We start from the raw sequence: 26,255 nt of genomic DNA on the forward strand, positions 1-26,255 counted from the left end.
AACTAATCTTAAAAAAGAACAAAAAACCCCATAAAAACACCTGTTGAAAGGTCAGATTGTAGTTTCCACATTCTTGCAAGTTCTTCCTATGTGATGACAGATTACTATCATCTTCCAAATAAACTGATTCAGACAGTCTGATTTAGCTGCTGGGAGGTTTGCAATCTCTGCGTCTGTCCGACTCCTCCTGGTTCTTGTCCCGTCCCGACAGCGTAACAAAGACTGTCGGGCTGGCGAAAAACAGGCTTAAAACAAAATGTGCTTACCAGAGAAGCTGAAAGGGCGACTACTTAAGAGTGTCATGTAATACAACAGAACACAGAGCAGGAAAAAACGGCACCTACCTGTCACTGAAAGCAGCCACGCTTTTAATTGTCTTAATTTTAAGCCTTAATAGAATATAAATGGGGGAGTTATAAGAAGATTAACCCATGACAAAGGACATTTGCTGTTCTTTTGTTTTTTTCCAACCAGCCTGTAAACTGGTAAATTGCCCTTAAGTGTCCAATTTAGGAGCTGCAGTTCTGCATTGTTTTCATTTTTCAATGCACCACAGGTTGCTGCTTGGTTCTTCCACACCTGTGATAGTGCCTCTCTTGCTCTAGTGTCTGCACCATTATCTAAACTAACCAAAAAAACTACACAAAAAAAAGTCCCAGCATGATTTCTAATACTGTAATTGTCAGCCCTGCCCTGAAAACAAGAACGCACTAACCGCAGATCAGCTATTTCTAATGCTGTGTGACAGGATTTTATAAAATAAAGTCATGTATGTTAACATGGGAGCTTTTGCTTTAATCATCAGAATGAATAAGGCGTTTACTTCCAGGAGGAATGTGGGTTTGCATAAATGTAACTGATCAGCGCAGTGCACTGAGCCAGGTTCAATTTTTTTTCTTTTGCTGGTCCGTTCATGTAAACGATAGGGTTATAATTTCTCCTTTTTTCTTTTTCCTTATTTATTTTTTACACGGGACCGTCTCGGGCCTCAGAGTCTGCTGTGTGTCAGTCCACATTTGAACCGTGAATGATGACCAGCCCAGCAAACTTATAAATAAAATCACTGGATCACTGAAAAAGACATCAAGGCCGTTTTATATTTGGAGCTCCTTTCTATGTGACCTTCATGGGAAATGGAAATATTGGTGTTGCAACTGGAGAATGTTGTATCAGTTTCTTTTACATTCACACACCTGCTGAGGACAGAAATTACCAATAAAATGTAACCGTGCACAAGCCCAAGAATCCAGCAAGTCTAGACGTGCCCCATACTTCTCACTTCACCTTGACTGATCCACTGCGCCTTATCTGACTCACTCTAACCTTGCGGCCCACATTTTGAAAATTTATCAGCTTTGATTTACTGATGTAAGGAGGGGGGGGACTTAAATGCACTCTTCAGATAAGAGCCACACACTACAAGGAGGAATGTCAATATTTAGATATTGAATTAATCTGCAGGTCAGTGAAGTAGCAAGAAAAAGACCCGACAGGGCCGGAGCATGGGAACTTGGATCTGCCGCTAAGTCCCTCACGAGTCTTTGTCCTTGACTTCCAGCTGGCTGCGTGTTCTTGCCTCTGTTAAACCAATAGGACGCCTAGAAATAGTCTTGGCTTTATGTGGCCACTGTAAACTGAGAAAGTATTCCACTATTTTCCATCTGCGTCCATCCATGCCTTTAGTGTTTCACAGCGAGGTGGATTTTCCCCCTCTCTCTCTCTGTCTCTCTCCCTTCCAGCCGCTATGGAAAAAGAAGAGCAGAGCCACACAGTTTAACTGCTGATTGTACTGTTTGGATTTATGCAAATCCACGTCTGAGTGCGTCCAAGTTGAGTTCGGTTTACGTCCCTGTCGTCGGCTGTAATGCGATTATCCTCGCTCGCCGAGGGTTGAATGTGTGGAAGTTTGCGTCTTGTCATTAGGACTGTAAATGACAGGGATGCATGGAGAGACAGACAAAGAGCAGGAGGTGGGACAGAGAGGCCTGGTGGTGAGAGTGGGGGTGGAAAGGGTTAGCTGCAGATTTGAGCCATACCAGAGCTTTACTGCAGGCCACAATAGCATGTGTGGTGATTATGTTGAAGGCTTGGCGTCCAGGGCCCGAGCCTCCCCCTGAGGACTGTTGTGCGTGGGGGCCGTGGCTTTCGCTTTCAGAGTTTTTCCCTCCTTCTTGTGGCTTGTTAGATGTCTTTGTTCTCGGGGCGAAGGTCAATTTAAAAAGAAATAAAAAGAAATAAGGAAGGCGGAAAACATTACCCAGGCACTTTTTCATGTATGACCTCTTCCTATACCGCCGCCCTTCCTTTACTTTTTGTTGTTGTTGTTGTTTGTTTGTGTTGCTTTTCTGGCAACTCTCAGTGTCATGCGTGGATCTGAAAACCGGCAACGCTCAGGAATTTACATCCCTGCTAATTTTAGCATCGGGTTCCTGACCAGAAAACACATGCTCCGATTTCTGTCTATATTGGTCTTCCTGCGTCTTTCCGCTGCTGTTCCTCTCAGCAGCACTCCAGGCTTTTGCAGATTATTCTGCTAAGCTAACTCTCCTACGAGCCCCTCAATTTTCCCATTTTCACCGCATTCTCAACTAGAACATCTTACATGTCCTGATCCAACATTGCTCTTTGAACACTGCCAAAGCTCCTCTCCAGGTTTAATCCATGTGAAAACAAACTAAGCTGCTGGAACTAAACGATTTAATGAACTTGTTTAATAGGATAGTAGCTGAGGAGCAAATAATTATTACCGGCATCAAGCGTTTCCCAAACCGCACTGCTGGGATCTGTTTGATGTTAGCGCAGGCGACATGAGGGGGCGAGTGGAGAACAGTAACACATGCTGCTGCCGCTGGCCTCGTCTTTCCACAGACTCCTTGTATATTTTGAAACGGCGACCCTAAAGTCACTGCACATTTGCGTTAATCACTGTGCTGATGTCATTCACTCAGCACACACACACACACACACACACACACACACAAAGAAGGGCCACAAACACATTAGTGCTTTGCAATACTGCAAATTTGTAAATACAGGGCCAATATTGGCAGCGCCAATACCTTTAGCCTATGAAGAGAGCTTATGTAGAGGAACGCAGTGTGTTATGACTTATGACAGAAATCATCGTCAGTTTGCAAACTTGGAACACATTTTAATGACCATTAAATCTATAAACTAAATGTTTTACTTTCCATAGTTAGTACAACAAAACCCACTTTTCAGCTTTTTATATATATTCTAAAGCACTTTGGGTCAACTTCTGCTGAAGGCTATAGTTAAAATGAAACGCTGTTCATTGTGCATGTTTGAGATATAATTTTTCACTTTAAAAAATAAGAAAAACGTATTTAACACAATTCAGTTTGCTATATACTGAACTTAGATGATATAATTAAAGTATTGATCTACTGAACGAGTATTGATCTGATACCAATACCAACGTTGGTATCAATACTCTCTTAAAGAGAGCTCTTTGGCCCACCTCTGGTACACATCATGGTGCTGCTTTTCCAGCTGCTGCGGTATACACGAAGGTTTTGTAATTAACACAGTAAATAAAACCAAAAGCTGAAAGCTGGATAGTAAAATAGGCAACAACGTCCCATTAATACAGGAAAACTTTCTTTGTATAGGTGCAGACATAGTTTTGAATTTTAAAATGAGCTTTTGTCACTCTCTAACTACACATGTGACAGATTTAAACATTTGCTTCCATTTAAAACAGATGTCAACTGTGAGAATGGATTAAGGCAGTCCAGTTTATGGTTAGAGGATCTCGGCGTGCATTAAAGGAGAAAAGTCATTTGTGATTTGACTGAATCACTGCACAGTACAATGCCAGCAAAATCAACAGAGACCAAATACACTTCAAAAGTAAGAACAGTAACGTGGAGTTGTGCGTGTGGACTATATTGTCTTATGGCTGAGTCTAATTTTGACTTACGAGGTAACACATGTTACAAAAACATGTCTGAAATGTGATCTACAGGATCCTGAATGGTTCTTTTCATAGACTAGATTAGAGTTTACGCTCCGCTGGTAGTGTTTTATGATTCTGGAGCCAGAAAAATCCAGATTTGATTAAAGAGAAGTAAACATGGGCAGACCAGTCGAATGGGTTGAGTGGCAACCGCTCTGATAGGCTGAGACACCTGTCGCGTAAGGAGACATGCGCCTAAAACAGCCAAGTGAACTGCCGGCCAAGTATGTTGACACAAGGAATTTGACTCGGGCGGTCAGTGGTTCTTAGCACACACAGAGCTAAAAACAAATACGGGAAGGTCCAAATACAGCCAGACACAGATAATGGGATGCAGCATAAACATGTAGCCATTACGTACAAGTAATATTAAACAGCTGGAAACAAACACTCCATTTCTATAGGTCACATTCTTGTTATACTAATGAAGAGTACATAACTTCCTTAATGGGACAATAATTCTCAAGATCACCCCCAAACATCAACAGTGAATCTATCTAAATATTCTCACAGTCGACTAATTGTTAGCTGACCGTTCCCTCATTATTCTAACATGGGAAGATTTACTGCTTTTTCATAACATATAAACTAAAACAAGGATTTTTTTAAAACTCTTGGCTGAACAAATGTGCAAGTAATTTTGACGGGAATCTTATTTTTAGTTTAATTCAATATAATTTTATTTACATAGCATCAAATCACAACAACAGCTGCCCCGAGGCGCTTTATAAAACCCCATCAATCAGACGACCCCCTGTGAGCAAGCACTTGGCGATGGTCGGAGGGAACAACTCCCCTTTAACAGGAAGAAAACTCCAGCAGAACCAGGCTTGGGGAGGGCCCGATTATTCGAGACCTTATGTGTAAGTAGAAGGGTTTTAAATTAAATTCTGAATTTCACAGGGAGTGAAGAGAAGCCAGGATGCTCTCTCTTTCTAGTCTCTCACTGCAGCGTTTTGGATCAACTGAAGGCTTTTCAGGGAGTTTTTGGAACAACCTGATTATAATTTTGAAGATATTGCACAAATTTTTCACATCAAACAGTTTGTTGATTAACTGAAAAATGCCTCATGCCTCCAACACTGATCTGTTGGTTGCTTTTCTCTTGTTCTGCGTGCCTTTGGTTGTGTGGACTTCTGGCGGTGTGACTATACTCACCAGTACCTGCCAGGTCCTTTACCGGCACACATGGCTGGCATCAACTAATTACCAGCCTGCTGTATATCAAAACTGGCTCTTCCACCCACATGGTCTCACATTATCTGCTGTAGTGTAGTGGAACTCATTTCCTCCCAGGCTCCTCTCTTTGGGTTTTAAGTTTCTTTTGATATTCACTTCTTGTGTGTCTGCTCACTGTCCCGCACCTACAGGCCTCTTCCAGCGCCTCAGGAAATCCACCTGCATCCTCTATGTCATAATGAAGCTTTTTAAATCTACCTGTAGGCATTGCGTCCACCATTAGAATCAGCCAGTTCCTGTTTCAACCATTAGAGAAAATAGATCCTTTTCAGTTTTATCATGTGTTCCTATTTGTAACTCCAGAAATGTGCATTTACTCAGTCAGTCTCCTCTGTGATAGTAAACAAGAGAAATGTTGTTTAACTGTCTTATGAGAAAAATCTCTTAAAGAGAGCACCTACAGGCTATTAGTGGTACTGCAACCTAACTCTTTTTTTTAAATATAGGTGGTTGTTCATATACAGATGTTTTCTAGCACATCATTAAGGTTAACTTTTACCTTTTAACTGTATGGGTGGCATATGTTTTATATGTCCATATGTGCCTCAGATTACATCTCATTAAGATTTTTTAACTTAGTAGAAGATTTCAACCAATAAAGTCCCACAAAGAAAAGGAAAAAAGCTCAAAGTGCTGTGTCATTGTTCTGTTTCTCTTAACCAGCAGGACGTGTCTCCCTCTGCAGCTTTACGGCTCTTTTCTTCTGCACAGCTATTCTTTGTCTCAGTGCCCCCCTCTCTTAATTTCCGCCTGTCTGCATATGTTTTGGAGGCCATTAATCGTCCCCGGCACAACATGCACCCCAGCAGATAATTACAGTCATTAAACCAATTAGGGAGCACATGGAGGGGAAGGTTTAGTCAGCCCTGAGGCCTCCCACTCCTGTTCTTCTCTAACAGGACAGCCGAGGTGGTCCGCTGAAAGTCTGGCAAAGCCTTAAATAAAGAAGGGGGTGAACTACTTCATCCCAGCTCCGGATTAATGAAATTTCCTGTTGGTGTAGCCTTGAGAGACCTCGCCAACTTCGCTGCAGGCCAAGTAACCAGAGCCATTAGCCAGCAAAAGCCGTCTGAATTTTCCCATCTTTTTTTGGAGGGCGTAGCAGCCATTTAGGTCGGTGTCATCAAAATACGTTTTCACGGAGCCAAGAGGGCTATTTTGGTGATTCTGTGGCAAAACACAAAAAGAGATCAGAAGTGGCAGGAAAGGGAGGGAAGAGTGGTCAATCTGCAGACAGTGGTTTTCAGCATGCTCAGTCTATCATGTGATTGTAGAGCTAATATTATGGTTTCAATGCCCTGCACAGTGGGAGTTCTGGCAGAACAAGGCCGTAACACACAATAAATTAAACTGGGATTTCTTAGTTATTGAGAAAGATGGGAGTGAGACTTTTAGTTACTGGCTACATGTGCAGGCAAGCCACAGAAAGTCCCTCACGCTCGCTCTAAGTCACCATGTTGGATGACAAACTGTCCTCCGCTGTATCAGAGAGGTATTTCCCAGCATTCATGTTATGCTTGGCACATGTTTTTTTTCCAACCTCTGAAAAGAAAAGAAAAAACAAAAAAGCTAGGAGCGCTTTATAAGTTTTGTTTGTCCTTATGAATGACATAGAAAAGTAAAAGGCAGATCTTGTAATGAATCCAAAATAAGCAAAGAAAAAAAAATCCTGCAGGTTAAAAATATGAACATGACCAGCACATATGGTCCGAATAAGGCTGGGCTAAGCTATACTGATGGTGTGAACTTTATTCACAGGCCTGAAAAATGAAACTTAAAGAAAGAGAGACGTTACTGGCTCAGTTATAGAGACAAGCGGTTATTATTTGTGCAGAAAGCATGGGGAAAGTAGCTACCTTGACATTTTCCACTATTAAAAAAATACACAAGACGCCTCTAAATTTCAAGAAGAGGGTAATTTGTCCATCCATACATTGTCTTAACCACTTGACCAATTCAGGGTTGAGGTGGGGACTTGCTGTTATAGGAAAAGAGGTAAGATACACTTTGAGTAGTTTAGCAGTCCACTGAGGTTTTATAGATACTTTTCCATCATTTGGGGCATGTAACAATCCTGGTAACAATGTAGGTTTAAGTGAATAAGGCTCAGGTCATGCAAGCCTAGACCCGGTCCACAACCATCTGGCAAACATGACAAACGTGAAAAACTAGCAACTGTGGCAATCTGCCAGGGTTTTGGCACATCATCTTCTTTGTAACCTGTTGTACGCAGCGAGATCCGGAAACTTCCAGGAACCATTGCCAACCACTTGAGTAATACATATGTTTCCCTAGCAACCAGTGTATCACATCCAATACAGAGAACTCTGGAGCAACATGGCAGGATGTAACATGAGATACTTCAGTTGAAAAAAGGATGTGTGAAATCAGTGCAGCAGTGTGAAAAGACTAACTGACTTTTACCCAAGTCCAGTCTTAGACTCTGCATTTTAAAGCTTCACTGTTCGTGCTTTGAAGTCAGATGCTACATTACTTGAATGAAAGGGTAGAAAGCTTACTTCTCAGCTAATACTAGCTAGCTTGGTTAGCAAGCTGCATCCATAGATCATATTGGTGCAATGCTAAATAGCTTGGTACCAGACTAACAAAGCAAAAGAATTTCACTCACCAAAACTGAAGCCAAAGTTCTTGGATGGTCTGTGACACACAGCAAGCCAAAATCTTAGTCAAATAATACACAGTGAAAAATATCCAGTTAAATGACTCAAAGTAATGAAGGTGAGGGCTGTCATGCTCCAGAGTTGGTGTGAGGACAGGAGAGGTAGCGGATATAAAAAACAAAGGATGCTGAATACATGGTGCAGCCAGGCAGGAGGAAATGAGAAAGACCACACAGAAGATTCATGTTTGTAGTGAAGGAGGATATTGGTTTGACAGAAGAAGATGCTGGGGATAGGGTGAGATGGAGGCAGATGATCTGCTGTGGTCACACCTTAAGGGAGCAGTAAAAGAAGAAGTGTTGAGTTGCATGTGTTGTGAAGAGGGTGTATAATCGACTAAGACTGAATGAAGCCAGCTGGCTCTCTGTCCTGTCAGGTTATGGTCTGCAGGTCTCATGATCCTTGATATTCAAATGTTTGTCTTCAATTTGACGTGTGAGCTTATCCTATATTAAATGATATGATTTATGTTTTTAAAAAGCTTTTTTTTAAATACCAGACTGAATTTTAACATCATAATTTGCACAAAGTAAGACATAACTATAACAGTAATGGGTATATTTTGCTTTAAGCTAACATTAACTTTAGTACAGATTTTCATCTTTCACTTGCTTTATTGTTTTTCCATTTTATTTATGTTTATTCTGTTTGCCAAATAAGTCTTTGTCAAAGATTGTCAGGCCTGATGTTATTGTTGGCTGCACATTTAAACCTCATTGAGGTCAAATGTTTGATTCTCGCTCTTCTTGGAATGCTGAATTTTCTCTGGGCTCCCACTGACTCTCACTGAAGGACTGCTGTAACCTTCAAAAGTGGATCTAAAAAACAGAAAAAGCATGGCGGGTGGACAGCTGGACTTTTTTAAAGGAATAAAAAGTTATCGTCCAAGAAAGGCTTTTTAATTCATTCCCTTTTTTAATCCTTGACACAGACTGCAGCAAACAGAGGTTGAATTTCCCCAGAAGCCGAATGATTACTTGCTTTGCAATAAGAGAATCAAAGTAATCAAACTTGTATTGAATCAAAACTTGGCCGCATGAAGTAAAAAACAACTTTCATGTTGAGTACACTGTGCATATCAATGACAATATTTCAGAATCCTCCAGCACTGAAAGGCATCCAACTTTCTCTCTGCCCCAAGGGATGACAGAAATGACTGTTGCTGAATGGTTGTGGCTTCCCACTGAGGAGAATCGCATACGCGTATGTGGATGTTAGACATTCCTCCTTCTCTTTCTGCTCTCTCCTCGACTACTAAGCAAAAACCCACATTCCCCTCAAAGCCTACTCGAGATTGGTTTCGTTTGATGGACAGAGATTTGGTCACACCAAAGGACCATAAAGAGGCCGGTTTTATTGGCGCTGTCTAACAACTGCACACGGTGACAAAAAAAGGTTTGCACAGCAGCCGGCACTGAGACGTGTTGAGGCGTGGTAAAGAGCCGATGTGAATATGTAACAGCAAAGGAATTGACTTTTCTTCAACATGCAAGGTGAGAAGTGGGATCTGACCCCTGGGGCTTTAGTGAACACGTCCACCTGCTGGTCTGAATTATTCATGAAACACTTCCCAAAGCTCTTCCTGTCTAATATCCTAGCTCCGGCTGCTTTAACTGCGCACCTTGTTTGGTTTAACGATACATTTATAAGCAACTGAAGCACAAATGTCATGAAAGGCTGCAACACTGCCTTCCAAGTTTCTCATGCACTTTTGCCTTTTTGCCACAAGGTGTCAGGCTGCTCCTAACCTTGCCCCCATTCCTTTCACCAAGCCGCATGCGTTTCATGACGGGATGTAAGGACATGGGGGAGTCTGGGACTACAGCAGAGATTATTAAGAATGTTCCAGAGCAGGTTCAGAATTATTTAAAGGAATAATAAGATGCTTCTCTATGGGTTTCTGGAGGGATTTCAGAGCCCCCAAAGTGTATTAAAAGGGTCAGTGAACATATTAAAGCCCTCCTTGAGACTGAAAGAGGTTTGAGGGGCTCTGGAAGGGTTCCTGCGGCTGGTGTATGCTAAATTTGAAGGAGTGAGTTCTTCATTTTCATCTTAAGGTTTCTTTTAGGGGAGCTGAATGGATCAGTGAGGGGTCTCTTTTTCTTGAAGGTGTATGGTTTCTTCACTGTGTTCACTGATTGTTAGCAGAAGGTCTCAGAGGTCCTTAGATTTTTGGAGGAACATGTGTAATTTCTAGATGTTAGGGTTCATTCAGTTCTCCTGAAGCACAATTTTCTGGAAAAACGTCAGTGAAGGTCAACAGTTTTAAGCAGGGTTTCATTTAATTAAAACAACTCATTGATTATATTATTCTGTAAAGCTACTCATCAGCTCTTACTTATCTCTGTGTCAAATTAGCCAGAAAGAACTTCTCTTTTCCAAACATCCCATCTTCTTTCTCCAATGTGCAATTTCAAGGCTCACTTGTATTTTCAGTTAGTTATTGTATGGTTGAGCGGTAGCGTCTCTGGGAATGTATATGAAGGAATACCCTGTGGAGTTTCGGCTTAGTGGAAATGATCTGCCCTTGGAGAAAATACAAAGAGCACTGTTTCTTTTAAAGGGAACGTAAACGCAGCACGATTTGTTTGAATGTTTGAGGTCAGCGTCTGCTGTTTCTCTAACTTTATCAGCGCAGTCCTCCCATGTTCATCAGATAATGTTTCTTTGCAGCCTTTCTCCGTCCAATTACAGCAAAAAGCTTTAAAAGCACGGAGCAACGTGGTTGCCACAGCAACAGGATTTTCCCCACGTTGCCGCGGCTGATGTCAGCAAAGCCCCGGTTACTACTGTGCCAGCAGGCACCGGGCTCTGAGACCAACCTACGAAACACAGGGACAAGAAGAGTCGAGAAAGAAAAAAATCGATTCAGGTGAAATGAGCCACTGTTTAAATGCTGTGTTTAAGCAAGGGCAAGAAAGTCTGAACATTCAGCTCAGGCTGCCAAGTTCAGAGAGAAGATCGTCTTAGAGGCATCTCAGTAAACGCCACAAAAATGCTTTTAAAGGAAGATTTGGCTTCAATATCATCCATAAAAGTTTCATATCCCCGGAGAAATTAATCAGGTGAGACAGAATTTGCAAAGGAAAACAGCAAATTATATATTTAGATATATATAGATATATAATTTCTGTGCAGTGTGCGCTGTTGGTCTGCTGTCCTTCTGTGAACTGATGCGCTTTCCCCCTCGTCCCTCGTATAAGGTCCAACTATTTCTTTGTCGTCGGTCGGGGTTCTCTCCTCTGAACTTGTGTGAGTGCTTCTGATTTGTGTGTGGTGTCTTCTTGTTTTTGTCTTGATTTGTTTTTTTCTTCAGTCGTTTTCCTTCTTTTCGTTTTTAAGACCACCCTGTACGTGTTTTCCTCCCTATTTTGTATTCGGAAAAGTCGGGCTGGTTGCTTCTTTAGTGCTGTTGTCTTAAATACGATGTCATACGCACATAATGAAATAAAAGATTGTCTGCCCTTCATGGTCAAAAGATGGGAATGGAAATGATTGCGTAAAAATGACTGAGATCCACCAGAAAATCTGCACTTAAGCATTTTGCACTTTCTGCCTGAAACATAGTTTCAGTTGTGAATCAAATTTCTATCTATCTATCTATCTATCTATCTATCTATCTATCTATCTATCTATCTATCTATCTATCTATCTATCTAATGATAATTTGTCCCACAACATACTTACATACCTCCATCAATAAGCCTTCTTGTCACAGTGTGAAGTCAAATATATACAGTAGCATGAAGAGTGGGAGGAGAATAGAAGAAAGAGTGGGGAGGGGATTCAAATCGTCACCAAACAGACATTCATGCTCTCTGTCTCTTTTTCTTTGTGTCCCCCCTCCCCACACTTTGTCTCTGTTGCTCTCTCTCTCTCACCTCCCCTCTCCTTTATGGAGCAGTGCCTCAGCCTACAGCTCATCAGGCATTCGTGCTTACTTACCCCCCAACGCACACACACACCACCGCCACCACCACCACCACCACCACAGTTTCTCACTTCCCTCTGCTCCTCTGCTTACTGATACTTCTGCATCCACTGCTGCCTCTTTTTTCTTGCCTTCCTCGCTCCCTTCCCTCCTCTCTGTAGCTCGCTCCTCATCCTCAATCCACCATGGTGAACAGATAACCGCCCCTGCCGTCCCGAGACCATGGGTGCCTGCCTCTGCAAAGGTCACAAAGGTCAGTGCCTGACTCCACCTGCTTGCTCTTCCTCATCTGTCTGTATGTCTGAGGGTTTAATCAGCCTTGAAGATAATGTGACAGCATTCACAGGCTGTTTCAGAAAGTTGCATTATGCCTTTCAGGAATAATTATGCATGTGTGGATGTGGAAAATCATGGAAAAATGTTTGAGTTTTGATTTTGGCAGATATTCCTGAAGTTCTAACAGCAGAAAGACCACCTGAATCACATTTTGTGGCATGTTTGCGATGCGCTCCATCATGCGAATCCAGAAACTTATTTTAAGCTGATGTCTTATCTATCCTCGAGCGAATCTGTTGAGGCTGCTTTAGAATAAAGACTCTGGGAGAAGAGGTTGATGACGAGGATTGTGTGGATCAGTGAAGGACAATTGTAGCTTTAGGATGTCAGAGCTTCGTCGGAAGCCGATTCCAACTTGTCGTGACTTGAAGATGTGACTTGGGTTGCAATTTCTTTTCTCTCCTACTGTGTTTGCTCACTGTCTCTGCTTCTGGGGGAAATAAGTTAGTGTTCCAGCGCTGCCTAGATGAAATAACAATACCTCAGCTGAGTGCAGGGCCTCTTCCAGGGAGGACATAGGTAGTATTTTATGCTGTCAAAACAAAAGGTTCACTAGCATAGAAGACAGATGTGAGGTGTCTGTGATACCTCAGAACAGCAGTCTACTTAACATTTTCCCAATACATGACAAAATATTAACGTCATACTGCAGTCGTATACATTATTTTCAGCTGGAGTGCGGAGTGCTGTTTGAAAATATTTCGTGAGACAAAGGTGACAGAGCGAGCAGTGCTTTCAAGCTGGGAGGAAAGAGAGAAGGCAGCTGTGAGGATCCAGACAAACAGATAAGAGAGCAGTGGAGGTGTGTGTTGTGCGTACGTGCACAGGTGTGTGTGTGTGGGAGTGAGTCAGTGTGGGATTTAACCCCACAAGGACAGTGTATTGGATCAGGAATCATGATGGGGTTTCTTGACCTGCTGATAGGATCTGATGAGGCCAGAGAGCAGATACAGCCCTGTGCACCAGTGTGTGTGTGTGCATGTGTAAAAGTGCGTGCTGGCAAGTAAATGGAAGGGCATCACTAGTCACCTTTTGCTGTAGCGTTTCCATAGCAATACCCAATTGTATTGAAGGCACCTCCCGTGGGAAAACCCCTAATGTGTGAGCGTGTGTGTGCGTCTGACATTTCTAATAATGTTAATTCGCCATCGCATGGGCCTGCACTTCATTTCCTCCTGTCATTCATACGAACCTCATCACCATCAATTAGAAAGCAAACAGAGTGTGAGCTGGGGCCGAGCTAAATATGCAGAGAGGCTTTGGTTAAATGACTCTAACAGGATTCAGCCGTCTCCATCTCATCATTTATATATGAGGCTCACTTGACCCCTGGAAGCACATCGACACACACAAAGGAGGCACATACGCTGCAAGTGTAACACCAGGGTTTGTCTGTCACTCCCTACAGAGATCAGCATTCCTGTATCAACACTGCACCACCCCGAGGAGGGTCAGTCATCCCCTGCCAGGGTAAGTGGAAGCCCCTCCACCATCACCTTGTAAATACGGGCCCTTTTAGATTTTTAATGGTGGCTTTAATGGCTGTCATTACCAGCTAATACCTTTTTAAAACCAACAACACAGATCATAGTTTAGCTAATTATCTCCCTATGATGTCATCATTAGCTGGACCAGCTCAGTTTATGATGACATCTAATGTGCTGGCAGCTCTTTCTATACCTGTGCATATAAACAATAACAATAACACAAAGGTTACAACATTTACAAATTCTCAATTATTATAAAACATTTTTGTCCTTCTGTCTCTCCATTTTTGTAACTTTTTAACATTTTTATGTATGTTTTAAGGAGTAGCATTTTATCAAAAATGTATAAAACAACACGTTTTAAAACCTTCAAGTGAAATTGAGTTTACAGGAATGTTATTGTAAGTTTTAATCTGAAATAAATCAATTTACAAGCAAATGTGTTGTCTTTGTGAGGTTTTGATTTGCCTCTACAACGGGAACAACAGTGGCGTATTTCTCAAAAACATTCTTAAAGTTCTCACCACGAGTTACAGCTCATACATTGAAACACTGCAACTACAGTGACTTACCCTAAACCTTTAACTCACGTGTTAAAAAAAAGTGTTGTTGAAAGCCTACCCAGTCAAACTGGTCAAATATTCAGTCATGGTGAATTCCTTGATTTCTAATTTCTTCTACAATGGTAAAACAAAAATGCGTGCTGCTCCAGGCAGGTTATTTTCTGAGGATAAATGACTGCTATTGTGTATCAAGGTGAAAACTGGGGACCCTGATTTGAAGAGAGGAAGATTTCACTTGCTTTTGTAAAGCAAAAGAGCATCTACGTTTGGATGTAATGGGATGGAAAAAAAAGATCGAACCTCCAGCAGTAACATTAAGCTATCAACTCGCGTAGATTGTACAAAACTGAAATTGAACACATCCCAAAAAACATGCAGACTGTCTGTACCAAAGGAAAAAAAATCATATTGTAGAAAACTAAAATATTTTTCGAATGCTGACAAACGAGGGGAAATCGCCTTTCTATGATGCACAAAATGTGAATGTCATTTATTGTTATATATGAAAAACTGTAATATGTGTACAAGTGGATTTGAACTGGTTTCCAGCAGTCTGGAGTGGAACCTTTATCTATGCTCTAATGTGAACTGTTTACACCGTCAGCTTACTCTCAGTTCAAAAATACTAAAACCGAGAGAACACTGTTTGAAAAGTACCTCCCAAGTCTGTATCGATTGCAGCTTCTTGGGTGTAAACAGCAGACAGGCTTATAATACCTTTTGCTTGCAACTTATTCAGGCTGAGTGTGATTACTGAGGGATTTATGGATGTTATTGTCATTATCACCATTTTGCCAGGAAGAAAAAAGTGGGAATAGTGTGGGCTGAGGCTCAACGTGACTGGATGCGGTTGCAAGAAGAGGGTGTATGCAAATGTTCTGTTTGCATCTACTGTTTTTTTGCAGTTGCCTGCCCCCGAATTAGGTCAGATGTCATAAATGCATTGATGGCAACCTAAAAGGAAGCTTAGTCCTGAGAAGTAATGAATATAAATCCCTTCTTTATACTATTATACTATGCAGGACGGCCAGAATCCCTCCAATGGCAGCGTATCAGATAAAACCAGTCGCTATGACATTGCAGAGCTGGCCACGTCCTCTTTGATGGGTGAGACACACACACACACACACACACACACACACACACACACACACACACACACACACACACACGTGTTTAGTTCATGCTGTGTTTAATTCCTGTGTGCTTCATCATGAGTCACTGTGCTGGTAACTACAGGAGATTATAATGTAATTTCCGTCTTTCCTTACTCCCTCACACACGGCAATGCCAAGCAGCACACATATTTCCTTCATCCATGTGTATTTTTTCCTTCTCCACCTTTAACTCTGGCTTCCTGCTCCTCGTCTTCTTTCCCCATCCTGTGTCTGTCTGCCTCATCTCGACTGCTTCCCCCGCTCTGTGGGGGGTTCATTATCTCGGTTAATGTGTTATGCCTTGCTGAACTTTTCCGAGTGAACGCTTCTTTATTACAGTGACAGAATAATTATGGAGACCATGAAAACCTCATGAATGCGATAGACAAATACAGACATTCAGGAAGACGGCTGAGATGCTGGCACCTGCTTTGAGAGGCTGCGTGATATAAAAAAAGAATCAAAAAGCTTTTTAACATTTACTCAATCTTAATCAGTCTTCAGTCATCACTTAAATTGGCGCTGTAAGTTCTGTGGACGTGGAGCTGACACCATAACTGCTTAAATGTGATCACACTGTGCTAACGCAAATATTATTGTACCACTGTAATTGCATTTTGAATAATATTGAGCAGCCGTTGCTGCTTTTATTCTCCTTGTGTGATGCTGTTTGATGAATGCGTCAGGCTGACGTGATTGTATTAAGAGCCAATGGTGCTCAAGCGCTGTTAGCGACTCTGGGAAGCTAAAGTCTTCATTAGATTGCAAAGCTGCAATAATATTGGACTGAAAAAGAAATGACAGTTTTGTTATTCTTAGAAACCCTGTGTTACTAAACATGCAGTGTTTTTCTACACGTATGTTTACGCTGGTCATTAAAATGAAATAGGCGTCGCACTATCAGAGTATGAAGGTGCTCAGTGAATTCAGTGTCATTTGAAAGGTAGTCCTAATCATAACTAAAATTCAGTTTATATAATGCTGCTGATTCTTTCATCGTGGTATACGGCAGTTCTGCAGGCTATAACAGTAAATGTTGTTGCCAGCGCCTAGCAGATGCACAATCAATTGTAAACACCAATCTGTGTGTCCCTGTCATTACTTTAAGTTTAATTAAAACCATAAAACTAGAAGCATATTCTTGCTAGCTGTGTGCAGTCACAGTTCATTAATGATACTGTAAAGGCCTGATCACCTTTATCTGGACGTCTGTACAGCTAAGAGGATCTGCTCAGCAGATCTAGTGGGAGTGTGCAAAGTTAAAATAAAAAAAGATCAGAGAAGTAAGGAGGCACAATCCATGCAATGACTTAAAATCAGCGGGAAAAATGGGACCAATAAAAGGAAATCAATATGGTTGATCTGTTAAGACCCAAACATTTTAGCCCAGCTGCAGACTGAGCAACAACTCACTGACAGGTGAATAAAGACTGTTACAGTCAAGTCACGAAATGAAGGCATGAATAGCCTTTTTCAAAGTCTGTCAAGCAGAGAAATAGCCTCACCTTTTAAGTACCCAAAGCTAAAAGAGCCTAGCTTTAACAACAGCATTTATCTGTTTATCAAAAGGAAAAGAGCTGCCAAGGGTCACGCTAAGTTTCTTCACAGAGGCTTTGTTTTTTTAAAATAGATTTTTAAACGTCTGAGTCAGGTGGGCTTCAGGTGCTCCAAACAAAATCACTTCTGTTCATTTAAAGTAAGAAAATTTAATGCAATCCATCTTTTGACATAGACCAGACAGTCCAGTAGGGCCTTCAGAAGAGCCATGGTTTTGCATTTTAAGCAGATAATTCGCAGAATTATCTGCATAACAGTAAAATGAAATACCATGGGGTTTTTTAAAGATTAAACTCAAGCAGAGCATATACAATGAAAACAGAAAGTGGACCAAAAATGGATCCCTGAGGGACCTCACCTTAAAAGTTAAGCTGGTGAGCATGGTGCGTCCCCCCATCCTAACTGAAACAATTCTGTCAGCTGAATAAGATTTTTAATAATTGCAGAGGAATGCCTTTATTTCTGACAGTGCTCAGACTGAGCAGTTAGAATATTATGCACATTGTAGATAAGGGTACTAATCTCTAAAAGGTCATTTAAAACCTTAAAAAATGCACAAACTAAAATACTTCTGTAACTCAGCTTCAATCTAAAAGGAAGCTTTTAGCTTTTCGGTCTGAAGCTGATAACAGCTTTCTCCAACACTTTAGTCAAAGTGAACTCATTAAATCACATCTCTAAAGAAGCAGCCCATTAGCAGACCTTTTAGTCTTTCTGTGTGTAATTTGAAGAACATACAAAACATTTTGACTTGCCAAATTTTTTAATAGATATTAAATTTAGCAATTGGTGTTTCTGCTTACAGCTATGAAAACAAGGCAAACTGCTCTGAAGGCTATTTTAGACCAGTGCAAATGAAAATAAATGGGACAAATCTGCATGTCGTCAAACCAACTCCTCTAAAGGAGAAAAAGTAAACAAAGGGCACATTTGCCTACGGTTGTAGAGCAAAATTAATGTCCTAGGTTTTCTCAAGTTCAGTTAACAAGTTTTAAAAATTAAAAACTTATGAAGACTCCAGTTTAAGTTCAGTTAATGCAGATTTTTAACACAGCACTGGAACTTAGTGTTTTAAAATCTCTATTCCAATGGCTACATAAAATGTAATTGTTCATCTCGAAGTGAGCTGAATGTTCCCAGCAGTTTATTTAATACAAAGTTACAGCTTAATATACAGAATTTATGGTGGCTTTGAAGGAACATTCAGGAGCTCCCCTAAATATTTCACTTTGGAGCAGGAACACAAAGTTCAGAACAGACACAGGAAGATGTTTTATTAGCATTCATTCACAGCAGTTATGTATGAAATCTTTCTTACTGCAAAGCTTCAACATTGGCAATATTAGCAAACTCATCAGTCCAGTCTACTTTAGTGCAATATGTCAGTAACTTTTGCATGAACTGCCTTGAAATAGGTGGCTATATGGACCGCATATAATTTGCTGCTCCTTCCCCAGTGGCCCACCCTGGCAAGACTGTGCTATATTGGTAAAAAAAAAGGTCTGGAGGCGCCCCTACTTGTTACTATAGATAGGTGTGAACATGGACGTCTGTCCATTCACAGTAGCCAAATTTACATCACTTAGACCTACACACACTCTGACACGGAGAGTGTGGCACCTACAAAATATGTATAAGTAAGACTATAAACATGGTAAATACACAGAGCACCCCTTTGCCTGTATTTAGAGCCTAGCAGGGCTGTTAGCAGGTTAATTTAATGGTAACAATGAATACATAAATACCCCCCAACAATGCAAAACCCACGCTACATCTCCAGATTTTAAAACCTCCACAGTTTATTCATCTGTCTGTGTTTGCTCATAAACAAAGCACAGCAGGAAGTCGTGCTCCACACGACGCAGTATATGTTTTTGGTTTTTATTTGATAAAATCACTTACTCCAGACTTACTGGTTGTTTAAGTAGTACCACTATCTTGATTGCAATAAATGAGACACTGAATCATTTATTACAGTCCCCAAGGAATTTCAGATTATTATTGATATGCTTGTTGCCTCTGACATGCTGAACATGGCTAAATGTATCATTTATCATTTCATTTCCTGTCTCTATTTTAGCGGTGACTCATTTTTAACAGCAAAGTGACTCTTACATATTTTCTGTTAGTTTCATTTTTATGACTGCTTGCTTTGTTTGCACAATCACCTCTACTGAAGCTGCCCATGTTGTGTAATAATATATGTGTTTAAGGGCAACTTCATAGAATAAAACAAAAAAAACTCAAGCAAAAAACCATTGGTTGAAAATGTTGGTTTGCGTGAACCATTCAATATTTTAAAAGGAGTGCCAGCTCTATGCCGATCTTCTTCCCAACCTAAATTTCATGTCTGTGTGTATCAAATGACTTTGAATGTGGGATCAAAAACAGAGCAAAAAGAATAGTTAGCAAACGGATTTGAGCAGCCAGTCGGCTACAGTAAATGATAAAGAGGGGACATTAGTGGAGAAAATAGCTGGCGACAAGCAAACGAGTCGTGGAAATGGCTGAAAGCAGACTCTTTAAAACCTTTTTTTTTGGTAAATCATAAAAGCATCCCGGTCCTATACTTTGTTAGGTAGGTACTTTCAGCTGCCCCCTTATTTCCCATGGGGTCACCACAGCAGATGGATTGGTATATTTGATTTGACACATATTACACCAGATGCCCTTCCTCACACAACTCATTTATCCTGACTTGGAACTTAGGACACTAGGAACACATTAACTTGTGACCCCCTAAGGGTCAGCATGCGTGTTCTCAAACAAGGGATGTTTTGCATATTATACCTATATGTTAACTACTGCAACATGGAGCCACTGGGCCGTAGCCTTTAGTTCGTGTACCACAGACCTCTTAACAAGCTCAATCTGGGTTTGTTTTGACTTTGAAATTACTCACACAGTCACTATTCAACCCAGTAATGGCATACTTCCTCTGAAGTTGTGAAGATAAATCTAATACATCAAATGTGTCTCTAAGGGTCTCCTTTGAATTCAGTCCTCGAACTCTTATTTGATTGATCTGATTGGCTGATCTTACTGAGAAGCAACCAAGCAAATGTAAAACCTGACATGCTAATCCTCTCTATCATGTGCTTAGCAATCAAACTGTTTCAACTACCCAACTTATATATCAGCTTGTTTGTTTCATTTACTATGAGCCGTTCCCTTTTAGCTGTTCCCTTTTTTCCACAGCAGTTCATCTCATCCTATCCCTAGGATCCACCTCTCTCACATTAATATACTACTTCTCTACATCCATGAATCTTCTCTGTGGTATTCCTCTTTTCCTCCTGTCTGGAAGCTCCATATCCAATATCCTCTGTCCAGTATATCCACCATCCATCCTCTGTACCTCTGAGCCTGCTAGCCCTTCACCTCAGCTATGTTTTTGGTCTCTTACAAGTCTTGAGGGAAATTTTTGTCTCTTTAATTGCCGACTGCCTAGCTAAAGGCTAATCGCCATTTAACCAAGCCTCTGCATGCCCTCCTTCAGTACATTCACGAATGGTCTCTGTCTGTATTTAAAAACTATAAATCAACTGATTCAGTTCTTATTTATCCCAGTTCACTCTGTTAGCATAAAAGTCAATCATACAGTATAACTTTATTGTGCTTACAGCTTTACAGAATTACATAAAATTTCCCGTTTAAAGAAATATAAATGAATTAATTGTGTCTGCTGTTATTATCAGGATGCATATGGCTCCAGTAATCTTAACAGGCAAGCTGGGTATAGGGTAAGATGCTAAACTAAAGGCAAAGAAGGACAATATTACTGTCTTTTGTGCTCCACTCACGACTGCTTAATAGGCTCATTGCTTTCAACGCCCAGCAATAATTGAGGCTGACTCAGACGAGCATATGTTTCCAAAGTTTTCAAAAAGGCTTCTGTGATAAGGAAAATTATCTGAAACAATAAAAGCGAGGATGACAAAAATAACATCTTGAAAAAGCCCTTTCAGTTAACTGTGCAAACTCATGAAAATGTTTTACTTCTCTGCACACACAGACAATGCAAATGTGACATTTTGTAGGTTTTTTTTCTTTTTTTTCCAGAAACATAATAACAGGCCTGTATAGAGGCATGCAGCAGCAGCAGCACAGTCAGTAGCTCCAAACAGCACAGTGTGCATCAGCCTCCCATGGACCTGGCGGTCCCTTAAACACTGTTTCTTGTCTGCACTGTACCTACAGATTAACAGCGAAAATCATGCCTGGCTTACGTTTGCCCACTGCGTTCCGGGAACAAATAGGCTGAGCTATGTCAGCCTATTATGATTTAGTCCGTTTCATAACGCAGTGTTGACAGTTAGTGCAAAATACCCCGTTTGGAAAACAGATGGGATTTTATTGCTGTGTGCACATAACCTAAATAGATGCAAATATAGCTTCCTCACATCAACAGTCAGCCAGAAAAGAGCCGCAAAAAAGAGCCGTCACTGTGTGAACGCAGCATGAGACGGAAGTGGGTGTCACAGTGTACAACAAAACGCTGAGAAGTAGGTGTTGAGCTCAGAAGGGAAAGAAGAAAAAGTGATACCAATGTTTTTTTTCTCAGCTTGAACCCAGGTGTCCAGCACATTTGGATCCCTTATCTTATTTACACCATTTCTCAATCCTCAAAGTCGCCTTCTGATTTCTAATCCTTGGTTTTCCTCTAAGCTTCTGCAGTCTTAACATTTTTTTTCTGCTTTTTCCATAAATTCATCTCTTTTTTTGACCTTTACCTTTTCAACCTTTCCTTTGTTTGTCCTTTGTCAATTTGACTTTAACTCGTCCTTTCCAAAGACCTTTCAACTTTTGTCTCCTTGATTAAATTAAATGATGGATCCTTTGAGGTTTTGCCCGGTGATTCCGTGGGAGATACGGGAACACAGAGACTTGATATTGCTTGACAAGAGTCCATTTAGGGCAACATTCAAAGACCAGAGGGAAACGCACCTGATTTGTTGGATCCTTTTGGTTAAACTAACAATTATGATGTCTATCACAACTACAAAGGAGTCCAAACAGACTGAAATGATCTAATAAAATGATAAATGTCAAACTGTTTTTGTTTCAATGGTTTTCTAGCTAAGTGAGACTCGTACAATACTGTTAAAGTGCTGAGAGTTATAAACAAGAACTGCCCGAGGCGCTGCTATGCTCTCATTTCTGTTCTGTCCAGTTTCGTTTCAGTGGCTCGCTACATAAGAAGGCAGCAGTAGAAGTTCTTCTTTTCATGGTTCATGTTATGCAAATCAAGAATAAATGCTCACCCTCAAGCCTGAATTATGCAAAGCTGTAGAATTTCATGTCAAACAACAACCATCTCATTACAGTTCACCTTTCTCTTGCCCTCTATTAGACTTCACATGCCCCGTTTCTCGCCGTTTTCATCTCTTTCCTACTCTACACCATTTTCATGGAGCTATTTCATCTTTACATTGCCTTCCCCTCAATTACTTTCTCTTATTCCTTCGTTGCCACACTTACTCCATGCTCCACCTTTTCAGCCCGGACAACCAAAATCTAATCTTGAGCTTCATCCCTTCTTGTCCTCCTTCCATTATTTAGGTCTGGTGGCCACAATAAAGGAGCACATCACCAAGCCGACAGCAATGGCCCAGGGGCGAGTTGCGCACCTGATTGAGTGGAAGGGTTGGGGTGGATGCGGTGAAGCCAGGGGAGGCGGAGGTGGATGGAGCGGGGCCTGGGGTAGAGGAGGCGGCGCCTGGGGGGGCATGGAGGCCGAGCTGCAGGAAGACGAACAGCTTTATTCCCAAATGACGGACGAGTTCAAAGAAGCTCGCTTCGCTGCAGGTGAGGCAGACGGATGAGTTTCATAGGAGGGAAAACAAGATGTTGTCTGTGGAGATGAAGCGATGCTGTGATCCCCCCCCAACATTGTTTTTGTGTGATTGGTTTGTGCCGAGGGAGCATCTACAAAAATCAATAACCTTTAGAACGTCTGATGACAGTGACTCAAACCTGGTGCACTTATTGAATTTCCCTCTTTCTTTCTTTTTTTTGTCTTGTGGTGTACGCTTTGTGAAAAACAACTGATCAACTTCTGAGAAACGCAACATGAAATGTGTTTGTTTGGCTTGCGTCTCGCAGGTGTCGCGGAGCAGTTTGCCCTGGCTGAGGCGGCCATGAACGTGTGGTCCATGAACGACAACACAGAGCAGCCGTCCACCAGCTTACAAGGTTGGTGTCTCCTTTATCGGCATGTCATTTTTGTTTTTCACGCTGCGAACGTGGCTGATCCATTGTGTCTGAATACGAATGAACCAAATACATTCATTTCTTTTATAACGGTCTCCGTCTGGGTTTCATTAATTATTATCCCAAAGTCATAATTTTACCTCCAAGTCGTTGCTTTAATGTTGACAATGAATTTTATTTGCAGACAGACATAAAAGATAAAAGAATGAATTTGTCTTTCACAACATACCTGATTTATAGCTTTATTGTGTTTGCTGCATAGTGATGTAAGCTGCTCTGTTGTCTTCTTTATTTTGTTACTGCTGCTTTGGCATGGAGATTAATCTGTCCTCTATTAAATAAGAGCCATGAAGGAATCCAACTGACTGGCAGTTACTTTACTTGAAATCAAAAGTCATCAGTGTGTCAGGATTTACTTTGTGTAGTAGTGGTGGATATCTCAGAGGAACTGTTTATGTCGTGTGCACCTATTGCTCGAAGATGACTGGTGCTAAAACTTTACCGACGTAAACAGCTGAAAAATTCTGTAACCCCAAGGATGAATACTACTACCTCAGATATCATGGTATGTACATCTAAAATCTTAAACTACCCACGGTGAAGACCTTTTCATCTTCACACTGAAATTATGATGCCTAATATGTTCCTAGATTTATATATTTAGTACTTTGATATATGTTTGTCTGTAATATGTAATTCTGGGCTTGTTACCCTCTCCAGTCATAAAATCAAAGTACATCCTCTTTCAAATATAAGGTTTTATGTGTACGGACATCATCAAAATCATCTGTTACTTGCAGGTTTTAAAATTGCATAAAAAAAAAACATGGCAACATTGCTTAAATTTGCTATGCCTTAAGCAATGGTGTCTGGCTATAACGTGCTGCACCACAACACCAAACAGAGCATATCAGCACAGCACGGTGATGGAGTGGTGATGATTTGGGCTTGTTTTGCAGCACCTGGGCACCTTGCAGTCGTTGAACCATGAAATCATCTCTACGCTAAAGTTGGTGTGGTAGGATCATAAGAAAGCTGTGTGTGGACACATGTCAACAAGTGTCAGTGAACTAAAGCAACACTGTAATGAAAAGTGGGCCACAGTTCCTCCACAGTGATGTGAGAGGCTGATAGTCTGCTGGAAAACTCTTACTTAAACTCACTACAGCTGAAGGTTCTGGAGCTACTGAGTCATGGGATGAACTTAGGTTGTCACACACTACTTCAGAATTTTGGCTTAGTATTTGTTGAATAAGATACGGTGTAATATCTCACATATTGTTGTTCAGCAGAGGTTGTATTTATCTAGTTTGGATTATTTTTTATGATGTTCTGACACATAAAACCTTAGAACAAAAGGAGGACGTGCTTTCTGTTTAGCATGACTCTTTGTTTTATTTATGTTAGCTGTTTTGTAAGGAAATAAAAAATTAAACTTACTGCCTAAAATTCCCACTTAAAGGAAACTTCACCAACTGATACATCTCCTGTCATGGTCCGGAGAATGGAGACTCAGTGTTTGTGTTTTTTTATTATTAACATGCTTTGTTTCAGTTAGTTTCTGGTTACATTTTGGTGATTTCTAGGTCTTAGGTTTGTTCCTGTGCCTCCCATGTTTAGTGTGTAATGTTTCAGTGTAGGTTTAGTTCTGTCTTCATGTTCATTCATCTGTTTACCAGTCACATCTCTTGCTCCCTCTCTTCCTTATGTTCTGTCAATCCGCGTCTCAGTGTGAGTCTCTGGTTTCCTGTGTTATGGTAATAGTTCCGTGTCCTGTGTGAGTGTATTTTGTTTTGCTTCCTCCCTGACTCGTCATGTCTGATTAGGTTCAGCTGTGTCTTCCTTCTGTTGTGTATTCCCTCGTTACCCTCTGTGTAAATAGTGTGTGTCTTCTGCTTTGTTCCCCGTCGGTTTGTCTGTTAAATTTCCCATATCTCCCCGTGTTCCAAGTTCGTCGTGTCTCAGGTATTCATGTGTTCCTGTTTTCGTGTATTTGGTTTTCCCAGTTTAGGTTTTCGTGATTAGTTTCTCATTCATCTGGTTTTTCACGTTTGGTTCATGTTCTGTTTTTCGGCCTCAATAAAAGGCAGGCCTTTTGTTATAATCCAGTTCAATTTCCACATTTCGGTCATCTGCATTTGGGTCCACTACTTTCCACTCCACACAGTGACACTAATAAACGCCTACTGTTTAGGTAACCAGATCATTTACCCTTAATCCAAGCATTCATATCAAAAATATATACTTACACACATGTCTTCACAAACTTATATATATTTTCAGACAGAAATAGGTCACAGTGTTGTGTTATCCAAGCCAACAGTCGAGTGCTGTGCAGCAGGTGGTTTAGAAAAACATTTTTTTTTCATCTGATTTGAGCAGCGTGTGTGTAAAGACCTTCTAAAAATCACAGCAACCTGTGATGACTCACTTGTTTGTGAAATCCAGATACTTTTTTTCCTTTTGTTTTTACAAAGCTACCTTCTGACTGATACTGATACCCCTCCACAGCAGCACAGAGCCACTACCTGTCTCAGTTCCTGCTTGATGGAGGAAGCGTTGGCGTCCCTCAGCATCTGTACAGCATTCACACCCAGGCGTATGGGAACAACACTGCAGCCAACCTGGTCCCCCCTCCACCACCACCAATCAGCTCTGCTTCCCTGATGTCCAACGCGCAGGACAGAGATCATCCTATTCAGGACAGAAGCACTGTGATTGCAGAAGCCGCTGTCCGACACGTAGACAGCAGCTCCTTATCCGAGGACGATGTTTTTTACAACTAGGCTGTAAAAAAAGAAGCCTTGATGGCAATCTCTAAAATGAGCCTCGGTGTAAGGAGTCTCAACCACCAGCAACGAGCGAGAGGAGAAGTAAAGGCAGACATTTAAGAGGCGACTCTGTAAATGGCTTTTCTGAAAAGGTTCAGAAGACTCCGGATAGTATTTTCCTGAGAGCTGAGGCATATAGTTTTGTGAATGTACATAGTTCAACTGTCACATTAAAAAAAACATTTTTTATTCCATGTACATGAAGTAGTTATATAGAGCTGAACTGTCAAATGAAATATGCTGTAAATACCTTGTTATAAAGTATGTTTTAATATATGTGA

General features: G+C 41.0%; 1 protein-coding gene across 2 annotated transcripts; it reads left to right on the plus strand.

Moving 5' to 3' along the window:
- Positions 1-10,439: 10,439 nt before the first annotated feature.
- Positions 10,440-26,255, plus strand: fam131c (family with sequence similarity 131 member C). 2 transcript variants are annotated; one of them, XM_039604109.1, is made up of 7 exons: positions 10,440-10,964; positions 11,804-12,083; positions 13,575-13,636; positions 15,239-15,323; positions 22,493-22,738; positions 23,036-23,125; positions 25,658-26,255. In XM_039604109.1, the coding sequence occupies exons 2-7, from the start codon at positions 12,053-12,055 to the stop codon at positions 25,927-25,929; spliced, it is 786 nt and encodes a 261-aa protein (XP_039460043.1). In that variant the 5' UTR covers positions 10,440-10,964; positions 11,804-12,052; the 3' UTR covers positions 25,930-26,255. The 2 variants fall into 2 exon arrangements, with proteins under 2 accessions (XP_039460043.1, XP_031600961.1); XM_031745101.2 differs by having other exon boundaries at positions 10,467-10,964; positions 25,655-26,253.

This window comes from Oreochromis aureus, linkage group 20, assembly GCF_013358895.1.
Source record: "Oreochromis aureus strain Israel breed Guangdong linkage group 20, ZZ_aureus, whole genome shotgun sequence".
Classification (NCBI taxonomy): Eukaryota; Metazoa; Chordata; class Actinopteri; order Cichliformes; family Cichlidae; genus Oreochromis; species Oreochromis aureus.